The sequence below is a fragment of the Excalfactoria chinensis genome, chromosome 10, assembly GCF_039878825.1.
Source record: "Excalfactoria chinensis isolate bCotChi1 chromosome 10, bCotChi1.hap2, whole genome shotgun sequence".
NCBI classification, from domain to species: domain Eukaryota; kingdom Metazoa; phylum Chordata; class Aves; order Galliformes; family Phasianidae; genus Excalfactoria; species Excalfactoria chinensis.
Window position 1 is genome coordinate 14102272 of NC_092834.1, and position 26485 is coordinate 14128756.

At 37.5% G+C, this 26485-nt stretch overlaps 1 protein-coding gene across 1 annotated transcript in view; it reads right to left on the bottom strand.

Moving 5' to 3' along the window:
• The window catches only part of TRPM1 (transient receptor potential cation channel subfamily M member 1), a 73171-nt gene that overhangs the window by 22964 nt on the left and 23722 nt on the right, over window positions 1-26485 (bottom strand). Inside the window, exons 2-13 of the mRNA XM_072345293.1 lie at window positions 18457-18536; window positions 17462-17657; window positions 16116-16329; window positions 15563-15687; window positions 14712-14883; window positions 11917-12091; window positions 9702-9825; window positions 5564-5636; window positions 4628-4728; window positions 2391-2564; window positions 1132-1266; window positions 630-680 (exon numbers count right to left, since the gene is read on the bottom strand). Of these exons, the coding sequence (XP_072201394.1) occupies window positions 630-680; window positions 1132-1266; window positions 2391-2564; window positions 4628-4728; window positions 5564-5636; window positions 9702-9825; window positions 11917-12091; window positions 14712-14883; window positions 15563-15687; window positions 16116-16329; window positions 17462-17657; window positions 18457-18536 (1620 nt within the window). The remainder of the gene's footprint in view (window positions 1-629; window positions 681-1131; window positions 1267-2390; window positions 2565-4627; window positions 4729-5563; window positions 5637-9701; window positions 9826-11916; window positions 12092-14711; window positions 14884-15562; window positions 15688-16115; window positions 16330-17461; window positions 17658-18456; window positions 18537-26485) is intronic.

A 26485-nucleotide genomic window follows, 5' to 3' on the forward strand; every position in this document is an offset into this window, starting at 1 on the left:
CAATCAAAAAGACAAACACCAAATGAGATAAAATTAACTGTGTAGTATATCAATATGAATTATACATTAACTCAGTACTATTCCTTGTAGTTAATTTTTATGAAATAAAAGTTCCAAAACATCAAAGAGAGTAAATATATAACCCTGTCAATAGATAATGAATTAATGAGCATGTAGTGGAAACAAACAACATATTTAGGATTTGTAGCACTGAGACAAGACATTTTTTTCCCAAGTAAAAACAGGATTGCTTGGGAGCAAACTAACCAGAAACATGCAATGCAACAAACAAGAGGGAAGAAATTCTCTGCTGGGGAGCACAGCTTCCACTAAACCTAGCAGGTCTTTCCTTTCAATCCTCCTCTGTGGTACTCCATCTGGAGTCTACTGTGAAGAAGAAACAATATCTAAATCTTAATACAGCACTCCTGGGAGCTTTTGAACTACCAGCAGTGCAATACAGTCATCCCCAGATTAGACTGATGTCATTATTTACCTCATTTGAAAAGTCATTTGACTTTCCTGTTCTTAATAGCTATCATCTAATTTCACTTATGCTATGCTTGCTTTTACTGCTGACTCATACCATTAATGTAATTATGCAAATGTAATGCAGCTTTTAATCTTACCTTTTTCACATCTCTAACTAGTAAATGCAGTGTATTTGGGGGACCCAATCTCTGAAACAAAAAATATTTACTGTCCATTAGAGCCTCAATAATTCACACAAACAAAAGTGACAGTGTAAGAACTTAAACCAACTATGTGCCATTATATTCTACAGGGCTGAAAACAATGAATTAGGCTACAGTGACATACACAGTATTAATCAAGAGTTGCATAGTCCTTTGCTTATAGCCCTTTATGTGGCAGTTCAGGAACCTTGATTCAAGTCACAGTTGCTGCCATCTTAGTCATTAGGAATGTGTATATGTAGGGAAACATCATGACACTACATATAATAGCACTGGCTCCCTCTAATGCTATTGACCTGCTATGCACCTTTAAGGCTCAAAGCTTTTTAGAAACCAAACCATTTCAGAAGCATATACCAGAAGGAAGAGAAGAAAAAGGTCATTCCTATACAGTAGAAAAGATATCACAGGACATTTTTTACTTCTACTCACTCACAGTATTATAAAGTTCTTCCAGTCGAGGAATAGTGAGGAAATGCTGCATATTAACTCCATTCTCAATGAGTAGTTTCACAAAGTCCACTCGATCCAGAACCAGTGCATCCAGCATAGCCTGCTCCAGCGAATTCACCTGAATCACAGAACAGAGAACATGAGATCACACAAGCAGAGAAGATGTGGCTGGCCAACAACCATAAGTATTCTCATTACTTCAGAGATTCCCAGGTTTCCAAATATACAGACAATGACTAATCATTCAGGAAGGATCAGTTCCTCCTCCTTCACCAGTTCGCCCATTATCTTTCAAAAACATTGGCCAGAAAGTCTAAAAGATCACCTCTTAATACTGTCTAAAGAGTTAGAAAGCAGTTGGAGAGGTAGAAAGGCCTTGAGCAGCAACCCCCTTGACACACGATCCTGAATTCAGACAACAAAACACTCTAACATACTGCTAATAGAAGGCAAAGCACTTAGAAAAGGTGAAATTTAAGTTGCCTTCACTTAATATTTTTATCAAGGGAGGAAAAAAATGTTCACTAGTGTCCTCATTTCATTCTGATAAACACAGGCAAAAAGAGGCAGCAGATAGGCACTGGCTTGTACTGCTGTGGTACAGCTGCATATAGTGCACATAGGATGAGAAACATTCCTGGTCCAAAGACTGAACAGCGGCACCCCTGCAGAATTCGACTGTCAGTCCTCTGGAAATGTGCAAGTGACCATTCTGTAGAGTGCAAATGTATGATTCCCTTTCTCTTTGTTTTCAAGGATGGCTTAATCACTTTGGCTGAGAGTTCTGAAAGTTTAACTCCTGCACAGAAAATGGAGTTGTCAAATGGAATATACGGGCAAGACTACTAAAACCATATGAAGAATTAAAAGTGATCGTTTAAAGTGGAATTTTTAAACTTCAGACACTTTTCATATTCCTATCAAGATGCTTTTAAAACACACATAAAGTCTCTATGAAATATGCTGAACTATCCACAAATAACAAATCTTAGAACAACTTATCTCCTTTCATATGGATGCAGATATCAATATCTTTCATATAGACGATAGAATGCCACTTGCACCATTTTGCAAGACACTTAAATACTGTCTGAATAGTTCAGTCTCCCATACAGTTTCACAGAAGGGTAAATACCACCTTTGCAAACTAATAAATAGGCATACAGACAAGAACAACAACAACAACAAAAAAAGCCAACAAACAACTTTTCAACAGTTTTAATACAAGTGCTTTCTCCTCACCCAGTTCAGGAGTTCAAGCTTCCTTGGATCTGTTTCTTCTTCTGGCTCTTCCTTTACTTTTCCTCCTTTTTTCTTCCCTTTTCCTTTCCCTCTGGCTGCTTTAGTCTGAACTGCTGGAGATTTCTTTTCCTTCTCAGGGGCTGTACCATCACTAGCTGTGAGGCTTCCTAAAGGCTTAAATTAATAATGTGCAAGTATTAGGAATCCACTTAATTGTACCATGACTATTTCATGAATGCAATACTATTGAACTTGCTTTTGAGTCACCACTTCTCACATGCAATCTACTTAAAAGTACTATTTCCTTAAGTATATGAAACTTTTTGCTTTACCTGTGGAAAGGAAAGGAAGAGAAAGGAAAGGAAAGGAAAGGAAAGGAAAAGAAGAGAAGAGAAGAGAAGAGAAGAGAAGAGAAGAGAAGAGAAGAGAAGAGAAGAGAAGAGAAGAGAAGAGAAGAGAAGAGAAGAGAAGAGAAGAGAAGAGAAGAGAAGAGAAGAGAAGAGAAGAGAAGAGAAGAGAAGAGAAGAGAAGAGAAGAGAAGAGAAGAGAAAAGAAGAGAAAAGAAGAGAAAAGAAGAGAAAAGAAGAGAAAAGAAGAGAAAAGAAGAGAAAATCTTGCCTAATGCCAAATTGCATCCATAGTGCATAAGCAGAAAGAAGGAGGAAAGAGAGCAACTGACTTGTTAATTTAAGCTCCGCAGTCAATCTCTAAGCTTATAGCTCTTCAGGCACATGTAGTCTCTTCTAACTCCTTCCCCTTTTTAAGCTATCTACCCAAAACAGGAAGGTACGCATGCAAGTATCTTGACTCTACTTGTATATGATTTGCAGGCTTAAATTAACATGCAGCTAACGCTTAGGTTACATGTGCATGAAAACCAGATTATAACAATCTGTGCCCTGCCCAGAAAACTAGAGAACCAAGCTTGCTGTGGTTTTTGTTTGTTTGTTTTTAATGCTTAACAAGGCTTGTTTTCTCTTTTTTTTCTTCACCTTAAAAAATAATCTCTTTCTGGCTATCACGAAACATTTGTAAGCCTAGACAAAACTGCATCTATCAACTCACAGAACATGAAGGCTGACTCTTCCTGACCAAAAACATTCTTTATGGATTAGAAATTACAATGTACCACAATTAGCTGACACCGGATTCACAGATTGTTGTAGAGAATGATTATGAAATAGGACAGACAGTAGCTGGATTCAGTTGCCAGGTGGTACATCTGAATTTAAGTGCAATACTAGGGAGACTGGGACATTCATTTTAGCAATATCTCATATACAAATAATATTTTATAATATTTAAGATCATTTAACTCTCTCTTTGTAAGCATTTCAATGATCTTTGAACACATTACTATAAGTAAAGGAATAAAACAATATCTGCAGCACCATTTGTTAGAATTTTACTACACAGGCTTCTAAATGAAATAAATCTCAACATTATATAGAGCACAAACGTGAACATTGTTCATTTTACTGCATAGTTTCAGGAAAGAAATCTAAGTTAAAAAAATAAAAATCCTTGGAGTTAACTCTATCCTGTTCAGGCTGATTTATTCATAATCCTACAGTAATTCAGCATCAGATGGTTTGAGCAGCAAAGCAAAAAGCTAATGCTTTTTGCTGATCAATACAGTGACACAGAAGTGGCTTAAATAGAGTATTTTAGTTATACTGATAAACAAAGGCACCACAGTGATTCACCGCTGATTGGAACCAGTGCAGCACCACATTCTAGAATTTTGAGAAGGAAAATCTCACTGCAGAAACTGAAGCTTTACTAAAGAACTGCTTCTAAGTTTGCTTGGCATGGCACTGCCACAGGTGTTTTCAGCAGTGGTTTCTTTTGGTTATCTACATTTTACTCCCTTAATCCAAACTGACATTTTCAAAGCTGTTAATGAAGCAAGACACAATTACTTCAAAGCATCTCCATGAAATTCAGCCTTGATGCATACTTGAGCAGGTAGTTAGAGACTTCAGCAACTACTAGCATGTGTCAGTGAAATAAAAAGCAAAGTTGCTTTTCTTTTTTCAGAATTTAAGGTATTGTTAAGCTTTTGCAAATGGCAGCCTAAGTAAATTTCAAAACAAACAGGTCATTTTTAATTAATGAAATACCCTCCATCAGCTCATCATAAACAATAATAAAACAATATTCCTCTTGACAGCAAAATCCAAGGAGTTCATATTTGACAACTCATTTTCAATTTTTAGCAAATAACACGGTCTTACTGGCCAGTGGTGCCCAAAGACAAAGATTTGGCTGCGTGCAATGTCTACACGATTCCAGGCCAAAGCCAAGCTGAGCTGGTCTGGAGCAGATGCATTGGTACCTAAACAGAAACACACACCAATATTTAGTATTTCATGCATGATGAAACAAAACTGAACAGTGTGCAATTCCCTTTCCCAAGAATTAAAAACCAGGAAGCTTATTATCACAAGAATAATTCTACTACAAAGAAGTGCATGCACCAAGCCAGTTCAAAGTATCTTCCTTTTGATCTCACAATCCTAATTTCAAAAGGATTAACCAGACTGCCTCTCTATTTCCCTTAGAGCTCCCAGATTGACTTTATATTCTGTAGCTAAAGACAGACATTAAAGTGTACTAAAAGACTCCTTCTCTCTGCTCCCTTGGCTGATGCTGTAGATATGAGCACAATAATTCCTCTCTTTATCTCTTATTTAGCATTAGGGATTCCAGCGTTCCCATACTGAGCCAGCTATCAACTATAAATATTCAGACAGAAAACAGATGTTGTTTCAGCAAATATAACACACTCCAATAATCTGAGAACTGATCCTAAGTCTTGCCCTAAGGCTTGAAGAATATAATCTGAGCTCTGGAAAAAAACAGTCTTCTAATCTTCATGCCATTTCTTCTTTATTAATATGTGCAAGGGCTGCAATAAAATGTGTTGAAATATCAGTATAGCTGTTGGCAGCATTTCCATTCCAGGCTCTCAGGTGAGGAAAGCCACACAAAAATTTCTGTCCAGATTTTATACTTTGAGCTGATCTGAGTTGCAATCAAGTATTTTCAAGTTGATACTTCGAATAAAAGCAAACAAACCAAAAAAGTTAAATATTTAGAACAAACTTCAGGCAATGAATAGACTCAATCTTTCAGGAAACACAGCATACATCCTTCCCTGCAAAACCTACCTTTGAGGAGAGCAGTTAAGATAGACATCTCAATGTCCTGTTGCCCTTCAGACCCCATACGGAACACAGTGATCTAAAAGACAGCATTAAACCAAAACACAGAATTACAATACATGATGAAAGATGGACACTAAACAGACAGATAGGAAAAAACAAACAAACAAACAGAGCAGAATGATAAAGGTCTATTATGTTCTAAGGCTTGAAATTTTTCAAAACATCCAGTTCCACTCATTTTTTCTTTTTGAAATTACAATTTCACAAAAAACTTTGATTCAAACTTTTTCAGAAGAGTTACCCTCCATAATCCCCACGCAGTCAGATGTGATAAACTTGCTAAAATTCTTCACCAAACCCCAGAAATTTCACAAACAGAGACAAAACTGTCATGGCAAACTGATCATTTTCTCATATTTTGCCAACTTGGAAAAATGAAACACCAACTCCCTGAAATAACTATGATAGCTTTAATGTTATTGATCATAACACTCAAATATTTCTGAACGATGTGGTTTGCCACTCACTGACCAGCAGAACAGACACAATTTACTGAAAAATCAGAAATTTCTAGTCATATTTGCTTAACTGAGTCCATTCAAATTTACCGCCTTTAAAACAGCAATTCCTACAAAGCTTAGCCATGAAAGGAACTACATACTCAACAATTCAAGAGTATTCTATATTAATTATATTCATTCTGAATACAGACAAAAAACCAACAATCTTTCACTTTCCGAAAACATCTCTGCATAGTAGATGTCAGCCATTCAGTAGTGGGAATGTCAATTTTTTCAACATTCTGAATGGTTTTTGCTTCTACACAAAGATAAATGTTTTCCACAACAAGAAGACAAAAGATTTAATGAAAAAGTTGTATTACAGAACAGGAAGGCAGACAAAATTATAATCAAACGCAGCTTGTAAACCTGCTTAGGTTGTACAGTCAGTGTTTGAATTTTGCAGAGCAGATCAGCCCCGCTGTGATATGCATTTTTAAATTTGCAGCAGTTTGGCTAAGGCAGCTGTTGGCTCTTTTCTCTATTAGCTCTTATAGAAAGGCTGATTTACAATCAACTTATTGTAGTTACACTTACAATCCACTTGACTTCTGACAAAAGCATAGTGCAGAATTCATCTTGGCACCATAGACACATAAATATATCAATAGTACATTCATATTACTGGAATCATAGAATCACATAATGGTTTGGTTTGGAAGGGACCTTAGATACTATCTTGTTCCAACCCACTGCTATGTGTGTGGACATCTCCCACTGGACCCGGCTGCTCACAGCCCCGTCCAGCCTGGCCTCCAGCACTTCCAGGAAGCACATCCACAGCTACTCTGGGCAATCTGTTCCAGTGTCTCACCACCCCTACAGTAAATAATCTTGCTGATATCTAGTCTAAATCTACCCTCTTCCAGTTTAAAACCATTTCCCCTTGTCCTGTTACTACCTGCCCTTATAAAAGTACCCCACCCAGCCTTCCTATAGGCTCCCTTAAGGCACTGGAAGGCTGTTATTAGGTCCCCCTTGGAGTCTTCTTTTAGGAAAGACTTAATAATACAGACATAATAATACACTGAGCATGCTAATCAAACTTCTGTATGTAAAATATGCACAGATGGGTATTTATTTGATTTCAACACAGAGTTGCAGTTGTTGTATTTTGTTCCAAGCAGCATTGGCAGATGGATGAGTCCTCAGAGAATTTAGTTCTGACAAAATTGTTTAAATAAATGCTGCAAAATTGAAATCTGGCCTCTATGAACTCAAGAACTAAGTAGTACCAGAATATGACTGAAATAAACAAAAACAGACAAAACTCAAAATGGTCCTTCACTTCTTGCAGGAATCGCCCAGTGCTGAAGGAAATAAAGCATCAGATTTCATGAACAATGGTGAGAAGAACATCAGAGAGAACACGGGAAGGAAGAACGCACAACTAGGAGAACAGACTGCTACTACATTGTACAGAACATGAAAAACAACTGGTGAACATTTAAATATTAAGTTATCTTAAAACCTATAGATACATAAGCAAGTATTCCTTGGCAGCTGAAATGAACATTACATAGAAAAGCTGGAAGCATCAAACATAATCTCAGGAAAAGGGCAGCGTTTTGGAGAATGGGGAGAATATGAAACTGGTAGAAAGACTGCAAGGAACTCAGGGAGCGCTTCACACAGATGCCCAGGCTCCAATCCTGTGTCATATCTTAGGACTGCTTCCTGGTAGGGGTCAGAAACAGCTTTATCTATGAATCCTGAGAGTCACTGGGCATATTTTTTCAGGCATTTCTTGACTCAACCAAAATCTCCCAATGACACTAATTTGTACAGGCTTTATGCATGAAAAGGTAGGCTCCTAATGGTATGTCTACAGGTTACATTAGCATCATACGTTAAGAAGTGATTTTACTTAATGTTTGAAAATTTTCAAAACAATTTTAGTGTCTATATTTCCAAAGCAAAAGAAATAAAAGACAGCAAACATCATTAAGCTTCTTCACAACTTAAGCGTCCTTTATATTTCAAATTATTTGCTAGTTGCCTTTTTATTTATATGGAATTAATAAGTGTTGAGCAATAGATCTGGACACCTCAGAGAATCAGAGTTCATCTAGCAGAGGTGATTATCTAGGTTTCTGGAGGATGCGTATGCTCTACTTGAGTGGGGCACCAGGTTTAATTCTAATCTGATAGAAGTTATCTCCTAATTTCAATCATGCAATTGCTCAAGGAAAACATAAAAATAATGCCTGGTTGGAACTTTCATCACTGTGGAAGTGCCTATATGAATTGAGGTCCAGCACAAAGCCTGAGTTACCAATTTTGGGAAGTTTCTTTGTATTGTGATGAGAATCACAGAGCTGATTTTATCACCAGCTGATACCATATGCAGTATGGTCATGCTAAGTAACAAGCTGTTGTGGTTTAACCCAGCAGGTGGCTGAGCATCACAGTCAGTTGCTCACTCCCCCCTCTCCAGTGAGATGAAGGAGAATATCAGGAAAAAAAAAGTAGAAGTTGTGGTTGAGGTAAAACTATTTACTAAGATAAAGATGAGAAAAAGGATAATAGCTGTGACTATTCAAAGATACATGAATGTACATAACAAATGATGCACAGGCAGTTGCCTACCACCCCCTGACTAATGTCCAGCTGGCCCCCCTGAGCAGCAGAAAAAGATCATCTCCCATCCCCTTCAAAACTCCTTTTGCATGATGCCATATGGTATGGCATATCCCTTTGGTCAATTTAATTCAGCTGTCCTAATTCTGTTCCCTCCCAGCTCCTTGGGTCCTTTGCTGAGAATAGCCTTGGCTCTGTACAACACTGCTTAGCAGCACCTATAAACATTAGCGTGTTATCAACAGTGTTTTCCTCTTAGAACCAAACACATAGCATCATACCAGACACTCCAACAAAAACTATTCCATCCCAGCTGAAATTAAGACACAAGCTAATACTGCACAGAAAATATTTCTTTTCTTCCCTCAATATATCTTTGGGTAAAATAGCAGGATTTAATTGGGAAGAAATTAGATAATGGTTTGTCTCTAAGCTGACCAGAGACAGAAAATGTATGCTCTGAGAAGGAAAACACACTTAGTATTAAGGGAGCATGGAACATAATTTTCCAGGATCAAACATAACTGGGATCATCAAAGAACACTACACGTTCCAATTTCTTTTAAAGACTTGAATAGCCCATTTTATTGGCACTGGAGGATGAAAACAGTGATGATGCCCCCTTAACATTTCTTCCTGTTAGGAATCCTATCTTCACTAATCTTTCCTCTACTTTCTGCAGTTGGTGCTTTTTTTAAAAATGCATTTATCTGAGTGTCTACTTTTTGGAAGTCCATACTTGGACTTGGGGTCTTGTAGAAAAAGACTTTTATCTTCTTACACAGCAGAAGAATCTGAAGCTAGTTTTAGAGACTTTCCAGAAGACAAAATCTCTTACTACTTCTAGGAGTCCAGGTTTATGAATGCATTATTGTGTACGCTTATGGGTCTGAAGAAAGAAAAAAAAGGTTGCACTGTAACCTGGTAGAATCACGCTTCAAAGTACTTGCAAAAGTCTGTTCATAGCAATTGTATCTATGAAATACTTTTAGGACACTTACAAGTTCCTTTTTCTTCATGCATTCCATCAGAATGATAAACAGCTGATGAGCTTGATTCCTGCTGTAATTGAAGGTTTTCTGGATGGTAACTAGAAGCTGGTCCCTGAGAGATTCACTTATTATCCTAAATGACAAAGAAGACACAAAACAAGACATTGTTGGAATTAATATATATGTAAGGAAGGTCTGCTGCTTGAGAAACAATTTTTCATGCACCAGTGCTGTGGTATTGTTTGAAAATAAATAAAAACACAAAACATTTTTGCATTCAATGTGGAAAGGTTGTGAAAAAAGGTTGTGAAAAAATAACACTAATCAGGAGATTTCTACCCAGACTGCCTCTTGTGCATCTCAGCCCTTTAATATTGATTTAAAAACTGGCAAGGAATTCCAGCTCTCCTTCTGCCCTGGATGACTCTTATTCTTTCTGTAAATGCATATATAAACTGTTAAGTTCAGCCTTCAGAATTTCAGCAGAACACCTTACATGCCTTACACACCTTACCTTACATGCATCTTTACCTCTAAATGTTGCAAGGTCCTCTGAATGTAGTTAAACACCCTAAAATATTTCACACTACCAGTATGTCACCTTGGTTATCTTTTACCTCTTAAAACAAGAATGTAGTTGTTTGAGTATGAGAAACCTCAAAGTACACAAATGAGAAATACAAAAACCAAAGATGATCTAATAGAAAAATAGATTGAAAACATTCCTGCAAAGATTAGATATATCTGGTCTCTCAAAGCAGTCTGAAACAGAGCCCATCAATTTTGACTGTTTTCCTAATAAAATACAAGTATTTTCAGGTAGCAGCAGGCATTCAAATCAGTGAGACAGCTGAGCTTGCCAAGTGCAGTAAAATTCCAAGTTCACTGTGAGAAAATTCTTCCTTGTAATGTGACAGAAGGGATGCCAGAAATTTCTCACTACAGATCTTTGTTACCAGGTGAACACATTTATTTCATCATCATTATTGGAAAGGAAAACTGGACAGTGTAACAAGTGAATTGGGTAAGAGAATCCCACAACGAGCAGATCTCAAACAGGCTGATCCTGATAAGCTCCTTCAGTTTCTGTGAGCTGATAAAGAGGGATGGATCAGAAAGAAAAAATAAAGTTTGATCTGATCTAAGGAGGCCTGTTCAACACAAAGATGTCGCATCATAAGTTCCATTGTTAGGATTAAAGCTGTACTATATGTAAACCCAAAAATTCAGCATCAGAGCTGCTTTCCCATTTCAAGCACATAACATCTGCACTGCTTGAGAATAACAGTTATTTGGCTAATATTTAACCCAATGAAAGCTCCAATTTCAGCCATGAAACAGACTGTTTCTTCAGTGAGAAGAGGGTGTGATGTACTTTAATGAAGATAATACACATTTTTCCTGATTCATTATGAACAATGGGTATGAAGAAAACTTTTGATTGGGAGAAGCAATATTTGTAATAGAAAATGCACTACTCTGCTTACACTTGGAATATCTATTAGGAGAGATCTTACACTCTGCAGACAAGATGAGCTTTATGCTACAAGTATGGGCTTTGTATCTTCTTTGAACAAACTGCACTCTCTACCAACCAAAACAGCAGATAACCAACTGTAAAAATCACAGATTCCACAAAACGCTGCATTAGGAGCCATTGTTACAGGTTCATTTGGGCAATGAAGCAGAATGCTGTGGAGAAAGCTTTGGCTCCGGTCATGGCAGCACTGCTCTGAAGAAATGTCAAAGACACAAGAAACAGCAAAAGGAAAGAAGAAAGCCTGACATTTGTTCAGTCTGGCACTCTTGGAGCACAAATGTCATTCATTAGATGCAGGCAGTACGTATTCTGCAAATATATGAACTATGAAAACTCTGCTCTGACCCAAGAAAAGGAGTAATTCTTGGGAACTACTTGTTCCTCACTTCTAATGCACCCAACTCAGCATCAAGTATCATGCAACGAACTTTGAAGGATCTTGTATGACGGTGTTCTGCACAGAGAACAAGCTTATGTCAATAGGCTGTCAAATACCCTCCAAGTATTAATAATTACTGTTCATTAACATCCAGGAAAAGATCAAACAGGCAACAAAATCTGACTGCAGAGAATCCTTCTGTGAGGAACAGTTTGTCTCTGAGCTTTGTTTCAAGGACAACAAAGCATAATCCGTCATTGTCTCTGCCTAGCAAGACACAGCTTTAGTGAGTCTCACAGTCTTACCCTCCTTCTTCTGAATACTTGTGTGCAAACGACAGAATATCAGATGCTCGTCCACTACCATCACAAATCACTACAGGGAGAGGAGGTTCTTCTCGTAGGCACTCCAAAACAATGGAGATAACATTGGGACCACCTTCCACGATAAGCCCAACTACAGGAACACCTTGTCCCAGCCCTGAAAAAAAACAACAGAAGAACAGAAACAAAAAAGAAGTGTAATTGAAACCAAGTTTAAGAGGTTGATATGTTACAAAGGGATGTGATTTTCTGTGCCACAGCATCACTAAAACCAGAGCAGTTAGGAAAAATTATGATTATTTCACAGCCAGTGCCAAGGAAGGATGTTTGCATACTGTTTCAAAAGTCTCCAAAATAAAACAGCAAGTCTCTTTGTCGTTATGATGTGGTTTAATCCACAGTAGGTAGCTGTGCAACCACACAGCTGTTGGCTTGCTTCTCTGCTATGGTGGGATGTGGAGAGAATTGGGGGAGGGTGGAAGGAAAACTCGGGTGTTATGATGAAGGCAGCTTAACTGGAAAAAAAAAAAAAGAAAAAAAGAAAAAAAGAAAAAAAAAAGAAAAAAAATACAAAAAGAAAAAAAGAGAATACAAAAACAGCGATGCACAGCACAATTGCTCACCACCAGCCAAATGGTGGACCATTTGTACTCTCTTGCAACAGACACCATGCATAGATAAACCAGTTAAACATGATCCTATTATTACTTCTTAGCTCCACTGTTACTTGGATGGCTCCCTGTTACTGTGTCTTTGATGCTTTCACTCTTCTTTGGTTACCTACAGGAAGTCTTCAGTAACGTGACATATGCCTATGCTTTCTCCTAAGATAAAAGTATGAATTTGGACTCTTTATCATGAGGCTGAGATGGCTGGCCGATGGAAGAGACGACAGCTGAGCATCCCTTTGCTGTCCCTGCCTCACTCTGATCTCCAGGCATAGGATGACAAAGGGAAGCCCACAGGTCACACAGTCTCAGTAGTCTCAGTCACAAGATCACTTGGGGAAATGAAGGACAAAGCATTACCTGAAGGCTGACTAATCCCCTTATTACAAGTATTTGAATGCAGTTCATAATATGTAAAATGACCAGCATTTCTCAAGTAAGATGCACTTTTTTTTTTGTACAGTTGAGTTCATATTTTCATTTCTCTCTGAAGAATGGGAACACCATGGATAGTAACAGCAGGAGCTTCCTGACACCCTCCTGCCAGCATACCCCAGCTCTGATGAGAAGTCACAGAGCATCGGCTGGCCTCTGTGTCCATGAAATCCTTTGTGACTACTGCTGAAATTTCCAGAAGAGGTGCTTATGCTTGAAATGATTAGAAAGAAATAGAACAACTCCCTGTATGTTTTTATGAGTAAATGTACTGCAAAGCTTTACAGGATTCAAATATCCTACATGTATTTCCAACTTTGCTTCTCCTGTGAAAAATCTCTTACTTAAATCAGAACCAATACCCGCAGCCTGAAGAGGTGTTAAAAGAAAAACCACAAAACGTGTTGCCTCTGGGCCCTGACTTCCTTATCTTCCAAGCCAGTGCTCTCTTTAATAATGTTACAACTCTCCCAGTACTTCTGCAGAAGATGTTATAATCATAGCCATATTAGCCATCTCACACGTCTATCTGGGGGCAGCAGGGCCTGATACTGTCTCCACATTTGAAGTCAAGAGGCGTAGTTTGGTGAGTTAACTTTCTTAAGCTAATTGTAGGTTAAAAGCAGTATCTTTCCAGAAGACTTTCCAGAACACATGGCTATCTTTTGGTAGATCTCTATATGTATATTTAGTCTTACCCAGTACTCCATTTTTCTGCTCTACTGCAAAGAGCACTTAAACCCTATTAGAGACTTCTGTACAGCGCAATGCAATTAGCATCCTGAATGCTTTTCTTTTCTTTTCTGAAGGCATCTGTCATAAATCAGAAATTCAGCTGATAGAACTGATGTCTATTTTCCTGAAGCTTTTAATCTAAGCATGGAACCTAAGACCAATAAATTTCTCTTTATCTTTTCTGATTTTTTAAACTTGCTGGAAAGCCACCATTACTAGCATTTCTTATTTAGTTCATATCTGAATTTTTTTAGTGAAAAAATGTCATTTAAAATGCATTTTTCTTAAATAATAATGAAAACCAATCTAGCACATGGTTTTAGAGAGGACGTTAACTGACATGAATTTTAAAACTGCATGAAACTCAAAATATAAAAAGAGCACTATGAAATTGTATCAGTAATTGCTTCATTAAAAATAAAAATGCTGAGCTGTGTCTGGAAGATCACAGAATTTTAAGTGCAATACTTCAAGCAAAACCAACCCATATAAAAGAAAAAAACACAACCTTTAGTAATAACATCTGGAATCAGAAGCCACAGAGACACAGAGGATTCTTGTAAACAGGATGTGCAGAAAATCACCTCATTCTGCGCATTTACCGATGCTTAAGAATTCCTTCTAGAAATGCATAAATATTTTATATTTTCCTTTCTTTAAATTCTTACTGCTTTGAACCTTCGTCTCACTATTATTTTTCAATTTTTCATCCTTCTCTTATATAATCCTTAATCTTCTGGGTTTCCTATGATGTTAGATGTGGGCTCCTCCATCGCTATTCAGACAGTGTGTGTCTAGCTTAGTCTCACAGTCCTGATCAAATTCCTGCTAGGAAGAGCTGGTAGAAGCACACCATTTCAATACCAGAAAGTTTCTCTTGCCTCTCCACCCTCCCTTCCCTTAAAGTGCTATGCTTACAATTTGCCCCACTGTACTTACGTGTATTAATTTTCTGGAGGGAAATGTGTTTTTCCAACTGACGCCGTAACTTTACTTCAGCTCCATATTTACCTAGAGTACCATTGTCTGCCAGAATGAAGTGGGTATGGGAACTGTTGAGCACAGAAAGCTTGCTTAGAGGGTTTGACATTGTTTGGTAAACACGTGTTACCTGTCAAAAGATTAGGTGCACCTGGATTAGAACTATGAAATAAACATGAAAATTCTCCACACTGTTCAACAAAAGCACACACCTTCAGAGGAAACAAATCAACAAGATGCTTATAATTGAACACATGGGAGAATTAGAAAAAAAGCTTGTATTTACACTCAAAACTTGAACTCTTCACAGCAGTGTTTTTACTGGAGATAATAGTCATGTTTTTAAGTTCTCCTGCTTTTTCTTCTACTCTCACTGATGTACCCTCCTTGATAACACCCTTTCTTACTCACAGTGTATTAGGAATTACATTGCAGATTGGAGTCATCAGTAATTAATATACCACTGCTGAGCACCCTTCTACAATAAATGCAAGTCTTGTACACATAAAAGCACTTCAATAATTCATAAAGCACTCACTGTAGACACACTGAAGATAGAACCTAAAATGAACTTTTACCAGAGAGGACTTCAACTGAAGGTAATGAAAACTTCACTACTTCTGGGTATACTTTGCAGTCATATATATAATACTGTCAAATATATTTAAACAACAGCTTTCCTTTAAGAAGTTTTCTAATTTCAGCAACACTTTAGAAACAGTGAAAATTAATATTTCAGATAGATGAGCTGTCTATTTCATTACTCAGCTGACACTGCTAATTACACATTAATTTCCTTAAAGACTTACATCTTTTCCTATCAGATCTTCCTTGTTTTCTACAATGCCCCATGGTGCAATTCCTATGGCACAGATACGTCCTCTGGATTTTGAAGAATGGTCTTTCAAGGCATCTCCCACATGACGAATGACACCTATAGACAGACTTCATTGAATTAAATCTTGTCCCTCTCAAGAGAGATTATCAAATAATGAATTTTTCCTCTTACTTCTCATTGAAATCCCTGTTTTTCTGGAAAAAAAATAGCATCTGAAAATAACCCCAACAGTAAGAGGCTTATCAACCACTGGAAAAATGTACCATATCTAGTGGTAGATTCCTTGCTACTGAAATCAAAGACAATAACCTTTTTCAGAGGGAACACTGACTAACACAGATCAACACTGACACAGGAATATTTTACTGTCTGGGCAGGTTAATGCAAATCATAACAGTTCTATTTTTTCAGTCTAGTGGCTAATAACTCATTCATGAATACTTAAATCGTATGCCTTTGGGAAAGAATAGTAACTGAAAACCAGTGAACTCTCAGGTAAACTAGAAGTGCTGGTAACTGTTTACCTGTACTAACACCTCCAGTGAAAATCCAGGCTCCGGTGGTCATGGCAGCCTTTATCAGACCTTTTCCAAATACTTGTTTCAGTTTCGGCTGCATTTCAAAGTTCTGGAGGCCTCCATGGACAGAGATTAAGAGTTTGGGCAATTCTAGTTGCCAGTCTTTCACCATGAGATGCAGCAGAGAATCTGGTTTGGTGTCATACGACACACGGATATACTGAAAAGATCAATGCATAATATTATCTATCTATTCTGTAAATTGTCCCTTGACTAAGCACAGAATGATTATATTAAGCCCCCCATCTCGAAATAATTTTACAAATTTTAAGTAACAGGTTAATTTTATCAGCTGTTTCTATTTAGTAGAAATAGGCTGAAATGCTTTGCTATTAGGAATTTACTGGTAACAAGGTGAATTTGAAAGAACTGCTTTTTCTTCTCCCTTCCTTCAAAACTGACTATGAGCAAGCTCTTGTAACAAACCTACACTGTTAGAAGCTTGCTGTTATAAATGACTGGAAGTTGGTTTTTTTTTAATCATTCCTAAAATCTTGGTTTGACAATGATCGTTATGAGAAATAAGAGGCCTAGGTTACAGTTATCCCATTCACTGGGGATATACGTATTCCACAGCTTTCACTGCTCACATGCTTTTGTGACATCTTTTCAAACTGTTACTCTGGGAAACAAAACTACAGAACAAACTAGTGCTTATTTCTGCTTTAAAAACAAACCAATAAGCACTAACAGAAGTCAAACCCTCCTACATACTTTAGACAATTTTTTGCAGTGAGTTGTTTCAACTGTCAGTCTTAGCAGAGAGGTACGGAAGCAAATGTAAAAAATAAATCCATATCTGGAACTGAGTGGCAACACAGAGATTTTTTGTGGAAACTTGAATGCTGTTACTTCCACTGCTCTGAAAAAACGGCCTATTTTCCAGCTCCAACAGGCTTCTGTCTTTCAGGAAAGCTAGATTCATTTCTATTCTTATTAGACGTGAAACCTTAAAAAGAACGTATATCCAGCCTGGGTTATTTGGCCCACAATCTAACAACCTAACACAGACAGAATCTTGGGCATTACATGCCTTCCCAGATGATGTTTACTAACAGCAACTTTAGTGAAGGTGTTACTTCAAGAAATTTTAAGGTGCTTTCTAGGTAGATACTACACTTTTTCCTTCTCACTTCTCCTGCTTACACTTTTTCACCATCCTGTCCACATCTTTCTTAGGAAGTGAATTCCTTTGGTTTCAACAAAGTACGTATTGTGCAAGCTGAAATCTTGACATGTTTCTATTAAGCTAGCATATGAAATGAGTATCATAGAGTGGACTACAGCCTTACCATGGCCTTATTTGAATGTCCTCCTCCTTGGAATTCAAGGTTTCCATAGGCGTCAGTTGGGTATGTTTGGGTGTGTTTGCTGATGGACCACTTCTCTGGCTGAGCTTCCACTTGCTTTGTTTCTTCTCCATTTTTATTAGCTGTTATACTTGGAGGAGGTGGAATATGCTGGTTAATGAGCTGGCCACAGCAGCACCTGAAAGTTAAAATTTTAAGTAAATTTGAACATAGTATCTTCAGAATCATTTTGTGATTTAAAAAATAAAAAAATAAAATCATAAATTCGATATGGATCTGACCATGCCTGGATCCACATGACTTACAGAATCACCTCTAGGTCATATCTGTCACATTTACCTACACAGAAATGCCAGAATTATTAGCCCACAAGCATTTCTTACAGGCACGGACTGTACTTCACTTCTATAAGAATCAGGATAGAATTTCTATGCTAAAAAACAGAAGACAAAGAGAGCAGAACAGGAGCAGTGATTATCTGTTTCATACTCAGAGGAGACAGCTAGCATGGAACAGTTACATTATCCAAACAGCCTGGACTACAATTTAGATAGCTCACACAGCTATCACACAGCAGTGCTTAACGTTTGAACTAAGAAATCCATTCCTCCTTGCATAGTATTGTTATTGGTAATGCTGTACATCCAGAGCCGTGAAGAACAGTTTTATTTACATCACAACACACAATAGTGCATCCTTGCTTTCAAAATTCAGTATGAAATCATGAAATCGTTTGCAATACTAAGAACTAACAGCTCAGTGCCCCTCCTGCACAACTTCATCATCTCTGTATGCTACATCCCATAGCTCTGTACAGACCAGAGTGAAATCATGGATTGCACTTTTATTGTCTGACAGTCTCACCTTAAGTGCAGTAAGTAAACTTGGTTCCACTTTCACCTGTCTAAACACAAATACAGTCCAGTTTCATCATTATTAACTTTTCTGCCAACTAAGGTAAAAATCTAAAATGTTACCTGCTAATGTCTTTGTTGTTGGCAATTACATAAATGCATTCTCTTTTTGAAAAGGTCTTCTCTATCCAAGCCTTCTGACCCTTAAAGAGAGAAAAAATAAAAGGAAAAACAATTAAATATTTCTGCAACAAATACAGCGACTATTTTTAAATACAAGCACTATTCAGTACATCAGCTTTAAACACAATATACATCTAGCCATGGAGCAAGTAGGTGATGTAAGTTTTCTATGACTTGAACAAAATTCAAGCCCTGAACGTGTGTAAAAACCTTTAAGCACAAACATGCCCGTTTTGATGGTACAAATGGTATCCAAAGCTCTACCAAAAATGCAGCTGCTCCTTTCTAATTTAGCAATCAGTAAATGGACTCAAAGTAGTACAGAAATAATACAGCATAAGCTATGACATAAAAAGATAGATAAAATTTCATTCAAATAATAATTTAGTAATCTTCTTTGTACAAAGAAAGTACTCCCTAAAAACATCCCCTAGTTTGATTAATAATCTCAGATTCTTATTTTCCTCTTTAAAATAAAGCTCTAGTTATTCCTAAAGTCATTCCTAACTCAGCAGTAGCATATGGCTTGGGAGGAAGAAAGTGAATGACATTTGACAGAAAAAAATATAAACTCTACAGCAATGGTGACAAACGTGACACAAAACGAGAACAACCTTGAAGACAAAATAAAATTTCCCACGTTAGTGTGTTTGTAAATTAGATTAAACTAGACCAATCTCAGAACCATTCAAAAAACACAAGGAACAGGCAACCTAGAACAGAACCGCCGATCTGTGCAGTGAGGTTAGAAAGCCTACAGCAGAACTGCAGTCCGGTTAGGTCAGGGAATGCTGAAGGCTGTGGGTTCAGAAATGGCTGCAGGCCTGTTTCCCATACTTTTGAGCTTGTCCGTCCATCATCAGTAAGGCAAAGTACCATCATGATTGCCACACTAAGCAAACATTCAGTGGTAAATTTTATAACGAAAACTCAGAAGGAACTTTTAAATTGAAAAGGCATAGAAATGTTAAAGCACGCTCACAGTTTTATTATGTAGATAAACTTGATTTACTGATGAAAGCTGCTGCTTCTGAGTTTGAATTAAGGAATTAGTATTAATGCATTTTTCAAGTAGTAAGCAAAAGCCATATGTTTTGTTTCAGTTTGCCCTACGGAAAAGGAATTTTGGCAGAAACAAAACACCAAAAATGAAGAGAACTTTCAGGTCTCAGTCATTTAAAAAAAGTGGACTTCCTTTGAAAAGTAGTGAAAACCTTACTGATGTCCTGGCCAAAGTCAACGGCAGATATCTGTCAGAAGAAAACTCTGCCAGCCTGTCTGGTAATAGTTTAGAGAACAGAGTAGCCATGTAAGTGCTACACAACCTACAGCATGATGAATAAATGAATCCTAAACCACATGGTATCCAAACTCACTGCCCTTTTACAATTACATTCAGTGGCATTACATGTGCTTACACACACCATACCAGCTTATGAACTTTTAAGGTTATAAAACAAGCGTAACAGGTTCCTTACACAATGGTCACAGTATTTATCCACTTTGGTTGTTTTTTTTTTGTTTGTTTGTTTGTTTTCCTTGTTAAATAAGAACCTTTTATTTGTCTGAAGGAATGTTTGCAGTTCTGTGTGCAAACCATTGACCAACTGATAGAAATGCCCAAACCAGTTTCACAGCATGGGATGCATTCTCCAAAATACAGCTGGCAACAGATGCTTCACATTTAACTCTTCTGTAGAAAACACTGTAAAATCTAAGCTAGAATATCAGGACAACTCGGATTTTCACACCATGTCACTGATTACTGCTTTACTTCACAGCTTGCCAAAGAACAAATTTTCCTATTTCATGTGCTTCACATGAAAACATCTACTTAGCTGCTGGGTTAAATCACAAATATTAAATCTGTGTTTGGACAGAAGCTTTTACATCTTGGTATCTAAAATGAGGTCTATGTTACAGCTGAGCTCTCAGCTGTGCATTCATTATTAAAAACTCTGTGATAGGAAGTCTATTATCTACAGCTACCCTGAAAACAGTACATTCTCACACCTAAAAAAACGCACTAGAGCTCAGTCACTATAGGAACTACAGTTGGACAATACATTATGCTCCACTGGTTTATTTTTTCAGTGCTAATGAGAGGAAGGCAAAAGCAGGCATTACAGATCACGAGAAATAAAAAGTCAGCACATTTGGTCAGCCTTTGAAGTTTCACTGCTTTTGTCTACTTAATCTGCTTAACCAAAGCTTGATTATAATCCAGTGCAAATACTTGAGCAGATATTCAGTGTCAGAAAATGGGCAGTTTCCCCACTTGTTTGATAAAGATTCTGTATGTGTCTATATCTGGACTGAAATGAGGAAAAATGCAAGAACATACACAGCCTGTTGTGAGTTTTTCAAGAACTAAGCATTGCTTAAAAGCCTTGGAACTGATGGGTTCTGAAAGAACTCTGGGTGATCAGCTACAGGTTTTAAACCAGAAGCAGGTTGGGTTCTGAGAGGAACAGATGCTACTATTAAGATAAAGGCACCAAGAAACACGGCAGGTTTGCCACAGAGCTCTGAGAAACTATTGGAGGAAAAAAAAAAAAAAAAAAAAAGAAAAAAGAAAGAAAGAAAGAAAAAAGAAAAGCAATCCCCCAACCAATTGCTTATAATAGTGAAGTTCAACACTGCTTATTATTGCTAATTCTGAACGTACCAACCAGTACCTGATCCTGGAGAAATCACACTTCAGGTGTTCAGTAGCATATTTGTTCTCTTTTATGCACACTGACCACAGGCCTCCTAAGTTATGATCAAAACCAAATCAAAACACTGCAAATTCTTGATCTTCTACCTAAAAATCAACATATTGCCAGGAAATGGTATCAAATGATGCTGAGTTTTACAATTCCTAGTCAAGGATATTTTTGGTCCCAATTGCATTGAAAGAAGTTGTTTGAGTCTTTCAGAAAAGACTGGAAGTTGCTGTTGTTAATTTGTAAATAAGTTAACTAGTAAATAAGTTAACTAACAAGTTTGCAAAACTAAGATTCTAAACGAATATCTCTTTTAGAGCACAAGCATTAATAAACACAAGAATTAGTTCTACAAAGACCAGTTGTCCTGTAATATCACAAGTGAACTCTTGTTCACAATAATAATAGCAATATATAATATAACATTATATATTATTAATATACTATTGTATTATTAATTTTATTAATATAGTATTATTATCATTATTATTATATAATATAATAAAGATATTAATAGTAATATCACAAGTGTTTGCTGGGAAAAGTGAAAGAATGTTGGGGGGGAAGGAGGGCAGAGAAGTAAGTTGCAGTGGTTGTTGGAGGACATCCAAACCCAAGCTCAACCAGACCTGAAAGCAGTGCAATCAGATCTCTCAATTGTAACGTTTCCATGAAAAATAATGTTTCACGCAATATGGACACGTTTTTGCTGGACAAGCTGGCAAGCCTGGCTGGCTGGGCACAGGATGGGGTGAAGATAGGGTTTTGACCCTGTCATACAGTCAGACAGCATTCATTGTAGGACACCTCTTCGATACATGAGGCCCTGCTGTAAGAGCACATGCTCCCGGCTGCTGTGCTCCAGTGAAGCTCTGTCATGCTGGGCACATCTGGGCAGCAGAGAAGCCAGCCCATGAACAGCAGCACCTGGTGCATAGACCTATGGACAGAGATGCACTGAGGGAGGAGACACACAAATATGTTAGGCATAATACAGACTAAAGTAAACACAGAGTAATATAAAAATGGAGTTGACTGGGCAGCAGTGGTCACATCTGTTTATTTTGACGAGATAGAAAGAAATAACCAGTGGTAGAATGAAGTTCAGACTGAACATGTGCGATGTGTAAGCACAAGTCCATTTCTGGTGTGAACAAGTCTACAGACTTCTGTAAATGTCACTCAGGTAATCAAATTCCATTGCTGTTATATGAGGGGAAAATAAATAAATAAAAAAAATAAAATTAAAAAAAAAAATCTCTGCCAAATAATCAATTAGGAAAAAATGAAATCACTGTATCTATTATCTGGAACTTAAAAATCAATACTAGAGGGATTTCCACTTTGAGCTGCCCTGAATGCCAACATCCCAATTATACTATTTAATAGGCAGGTCCTTTTCAGAGGGTCACAAATGGGACATGTAATTTAGAGCAGACTCATGTCTGGCCAGCAGTTCTTGCGCTTGTTCTCATTTACAAGCATTGAAGCACCATCCTTAAATAAGTACTTCTCTATTTTTCCCTTCTTCCAGAAATAATCATTTTGATTTTTGTAGCTGAAGAAACTTGCAAATGGCTGTACCTGAGGTGCATTTCCAAACCGTACAAGCTCGTTTTATCTCAAATCCACCACAAAAATCTGTGTCTCTTCTGCACATCCAGTTTGCACAACTTCGTGCTGAATTTGCAACAGATTCTTCTTTCCAGGGCAAGTTCCCTTTATTACTCCATCTCTACAATGCTCACTGAGATGTTACTGAGAACGTGAAATACCAAAAATATATGCAACAAGGAGGATCACCTATGTTGTTTGCTATCAGCACCAAAAAGGGAGTTAAGACAGTTACAAGATTCCTTCAAATAGAAGTCTGTTTCATCAAGACAACTCTTGTTCTCACCCTAAAATAAATTTCATATGATTCAAATTGACCCTGTGTTCTTCCAGCAAGATAGCCAGGGAACCTTCTGGTCTGAGAACAAAGCAAACACAACACAGGCAAGATGGCAGTGCCAGTTAGCAATACTGCCATCACAGAAAAACAACTGTTATCTGAATTATCTCAAACTCAAGCCAGAAATCGCTCCTGCTGATGATGTGGAAGACAGTAAACAGTGTTTCTTGCCTCCATTATGCTTTGTGTTCTGGACTGGCTGGTGAGGCAGGCAGCAAGCATCTGCCGGAACAATAGGAATCATTTCCTGTCCACTTGGATTAGTTTATGGATACAGAATACAAAAAGGAAATAATGGGCTCTCTTTTCTCAAATTTACACAAATCTACCACATCACCTGGAGATGCTGTTTTCCCAAAGGCTATAGAAAAGTGAGCAACGACTATAGCCTCAACACTACAGCAGACCTGGCTTGCTCTGCCACGGTTGTGTATGTCCAGCTCCAGCATGCAGTCTGTGGAGGCATATTAGTAAAATGCTGGCTGAGCCCAGATGGCAACCTAGAGGCACCTAAAGCTGCTCGGGTACAGCTCAGCATCAGTGTAAGAACACATCTGACACAGCTAAAACAAAGCAACTCAACAATACAGCTGAAAAACCTGGCTCAGTGCTTGCCCGCAAAGAACATGCTTCGTGCAGTTTTGCAGCAGTTTCCCTTGCAGAACAGAGAAAGTACTGGTGACCAGTTTACACCTGCCACATTTTAAGACAGCAGAAGCATTCCTCCAACAGCTCTGCCCTGCCTCTTATTGTACGTAACTTTGAGGAAGAGATGTAACGTTACTACATAGTTTCCATTTGTTACCTATTTTACTTCCATTATTAAACATCAAAATCCTCTTGTGGCCTTTTTCCTGTCCTGGAAGCTGCAGAGTTGAGGAACACACATATCCGTACTGAGCCTTCATTCAGAGATCCAGTTTGGATCTTTCTTTTCCCAAAAACTCCTCAGTCTGTGGCAAACCTTGTTGTTTTACTCCAAACACTTAACAACTAGCAAAATTAAGAAACAGACACCAAGATAGGAGGGTGGGAAGTGCTAAACAACTGTATCTATGGCCAGTGGAATAAGCCCTGTCTACAAGAAATCATTCTCAAGCAGCCCAGCTTGAGATGTGTAGGAAGAGAGAACAAGTAGCTTCTAACAATGCTAACCAAAGACGTAAGCAATTACTACTTACCATTATTACTTGTTATTAATTCTTACCTTAAGATGAAAGACAACCCTGCTGTTTGGATCTGACAAAGCTCAGAAAAGATTACTGTACACTAATTACCTGCCCTAATGGAAAGACTCTTAGCTAGGTAGTTTTTAAAGGAAGTTGAGACACTCCCAAACGGCATGTGAGTCATGTCTTTATAATACTCTGAGTGACTGACAGGGCTATTCTAACCTGAAATGGAGAAATGCTATCACCGAAGAATATTTGTATGTTTCAATGTCCTCAAAGGCAGATCTCACTTTGTGAAACCTATCAAATACTTATACAATCATAAACAACACAACAAAATACTTTGCTCGTTAGAGTACTAAGTCAATGAATAGTTCTAACTAAAGCTGCCCACGTACTTAAGTCTCCCGCTTATTTGTGGCATAGAAAATTGTGAAAATAGAAGTTAATTATACATGCCATCAAAGACTAACTTGCACTTTGTTGTGCAGATGCAAAAACCATGGACTTGGACTGGAAATACAACTCAGTCTGATAGTGATCTGGGCCATTTCTGTCCACATTATTAAGCACATTTGAGGTATTAGAGCAAAAATTCTTTAAAATGTTTTGTTAGGTTGAGGGGTTAAAAATATAAGCACACCCTTGTAAGAGATACAAGTTACAAATTCCAAGATAACTTCTATAAAACATCTGATAAGCCAGTTAATAGCAATGATTTGTCACATGTGATACAATGGTACAGCTTGAAACCTTATTTTTCTCTATGAAATACTGGAAATCATGACTAGAAATACCTGCTGCGTGAAATACTGCATAGCTGTGAAGAGTTTGTTCTAAGTGCACAGTTCTAGTTACTTGAAGTGCACAGCATACAAGGTACATAGACTTGGATAATTTATTATATTCACGTTTTCAAGATGTGGTAAGAGAAAGCCATTGTTTAAGGTATACTGCTAAACACGTTAACAAAATACTTTAAAACTTACTATTAAGTAAAATTTCTATAATCACATTATAATACAATATATACATATCCCAGAAGCCCCTAAAATCTGGAGATAATAAATATTTACTTATCTAACACACGCTCTTCTTTCAAATGTACATATAATGTAATAGACAATCAGTTTACCCCTTAGGAAATTAACATCATTTTGTAGTACATACAGTTTTCCTGAAAGCAAGATTCTTCAGGTAGAATTCTGTTAAACAGTTTGAGCTGTTGAGAAATTGCAACTTGCTGTGGGTGATTTCACACTCAGTAAAGCAATTAGTTCTGAGCGTCAGCTAATACGTAAGCTTTAGAAAATACACCACATTGCAATCAGCCACATTCTGTACCCTGCTGCTTTCTGTCATTTTCATGAAAGAGTATATTTCCAGGTCATTTAACTTTTGGGCTCCAGGGTTTGTACAGAAATATTCTTTATAATCTTTTAGAAATCATTATGGAAGAATAGGAATTCAAGGATTAAATTACTCCCTAGAAAGAATAACTATGTTTAAAATTCTTTTTGTACTAAACAGAACTAAGAGATGCCAGCATTCACTGGGAACCTTCTAAAAGCGTGAGTGCTCTAGGAGAGAAAAAAATCACAAAGGGCAAAAGAGAAATGGGAGACTTCAATTGAGTTTGTAGTTGCTTGTAGATAAGAATGGTTTTCAGAAAACTGGGACTACTTTCTCTTCAGTCCTTACCCCCACGTAAAGCCCCCAAATCTGTGCGTAGAAAGAAGTAGTAGATACCCTGGAATCTGAAAGTATCCCTGGTGATGTTTCACATAGTGTTTTTCTCTAAACAGAGAGGAGGCATGATCTGTCTTCAACAGTTCACAATACAACCCAGAAAACACAGCACAGAAGACGCTCTGTCTTTACCAACATGAAGTGTCATTCATGGTTGTCAGCTATTATGCATAACACGGCAACATGTTTGACTTAGAATTGTCAGCTGCAATGTACCATTTGAATTAAGCTGAGACTGTCATAAAACTTCAAACTTGATTGTGGATGTATTTATTATCTTCCATAAATGTATCCTGGAATTTTGAAGTTCATGCAGGAGTCTTTCTAAAAAGTTTTAGACATATCAAATTTTCTGTGGGAGAAATTGATAAATGCATTCGTACCTA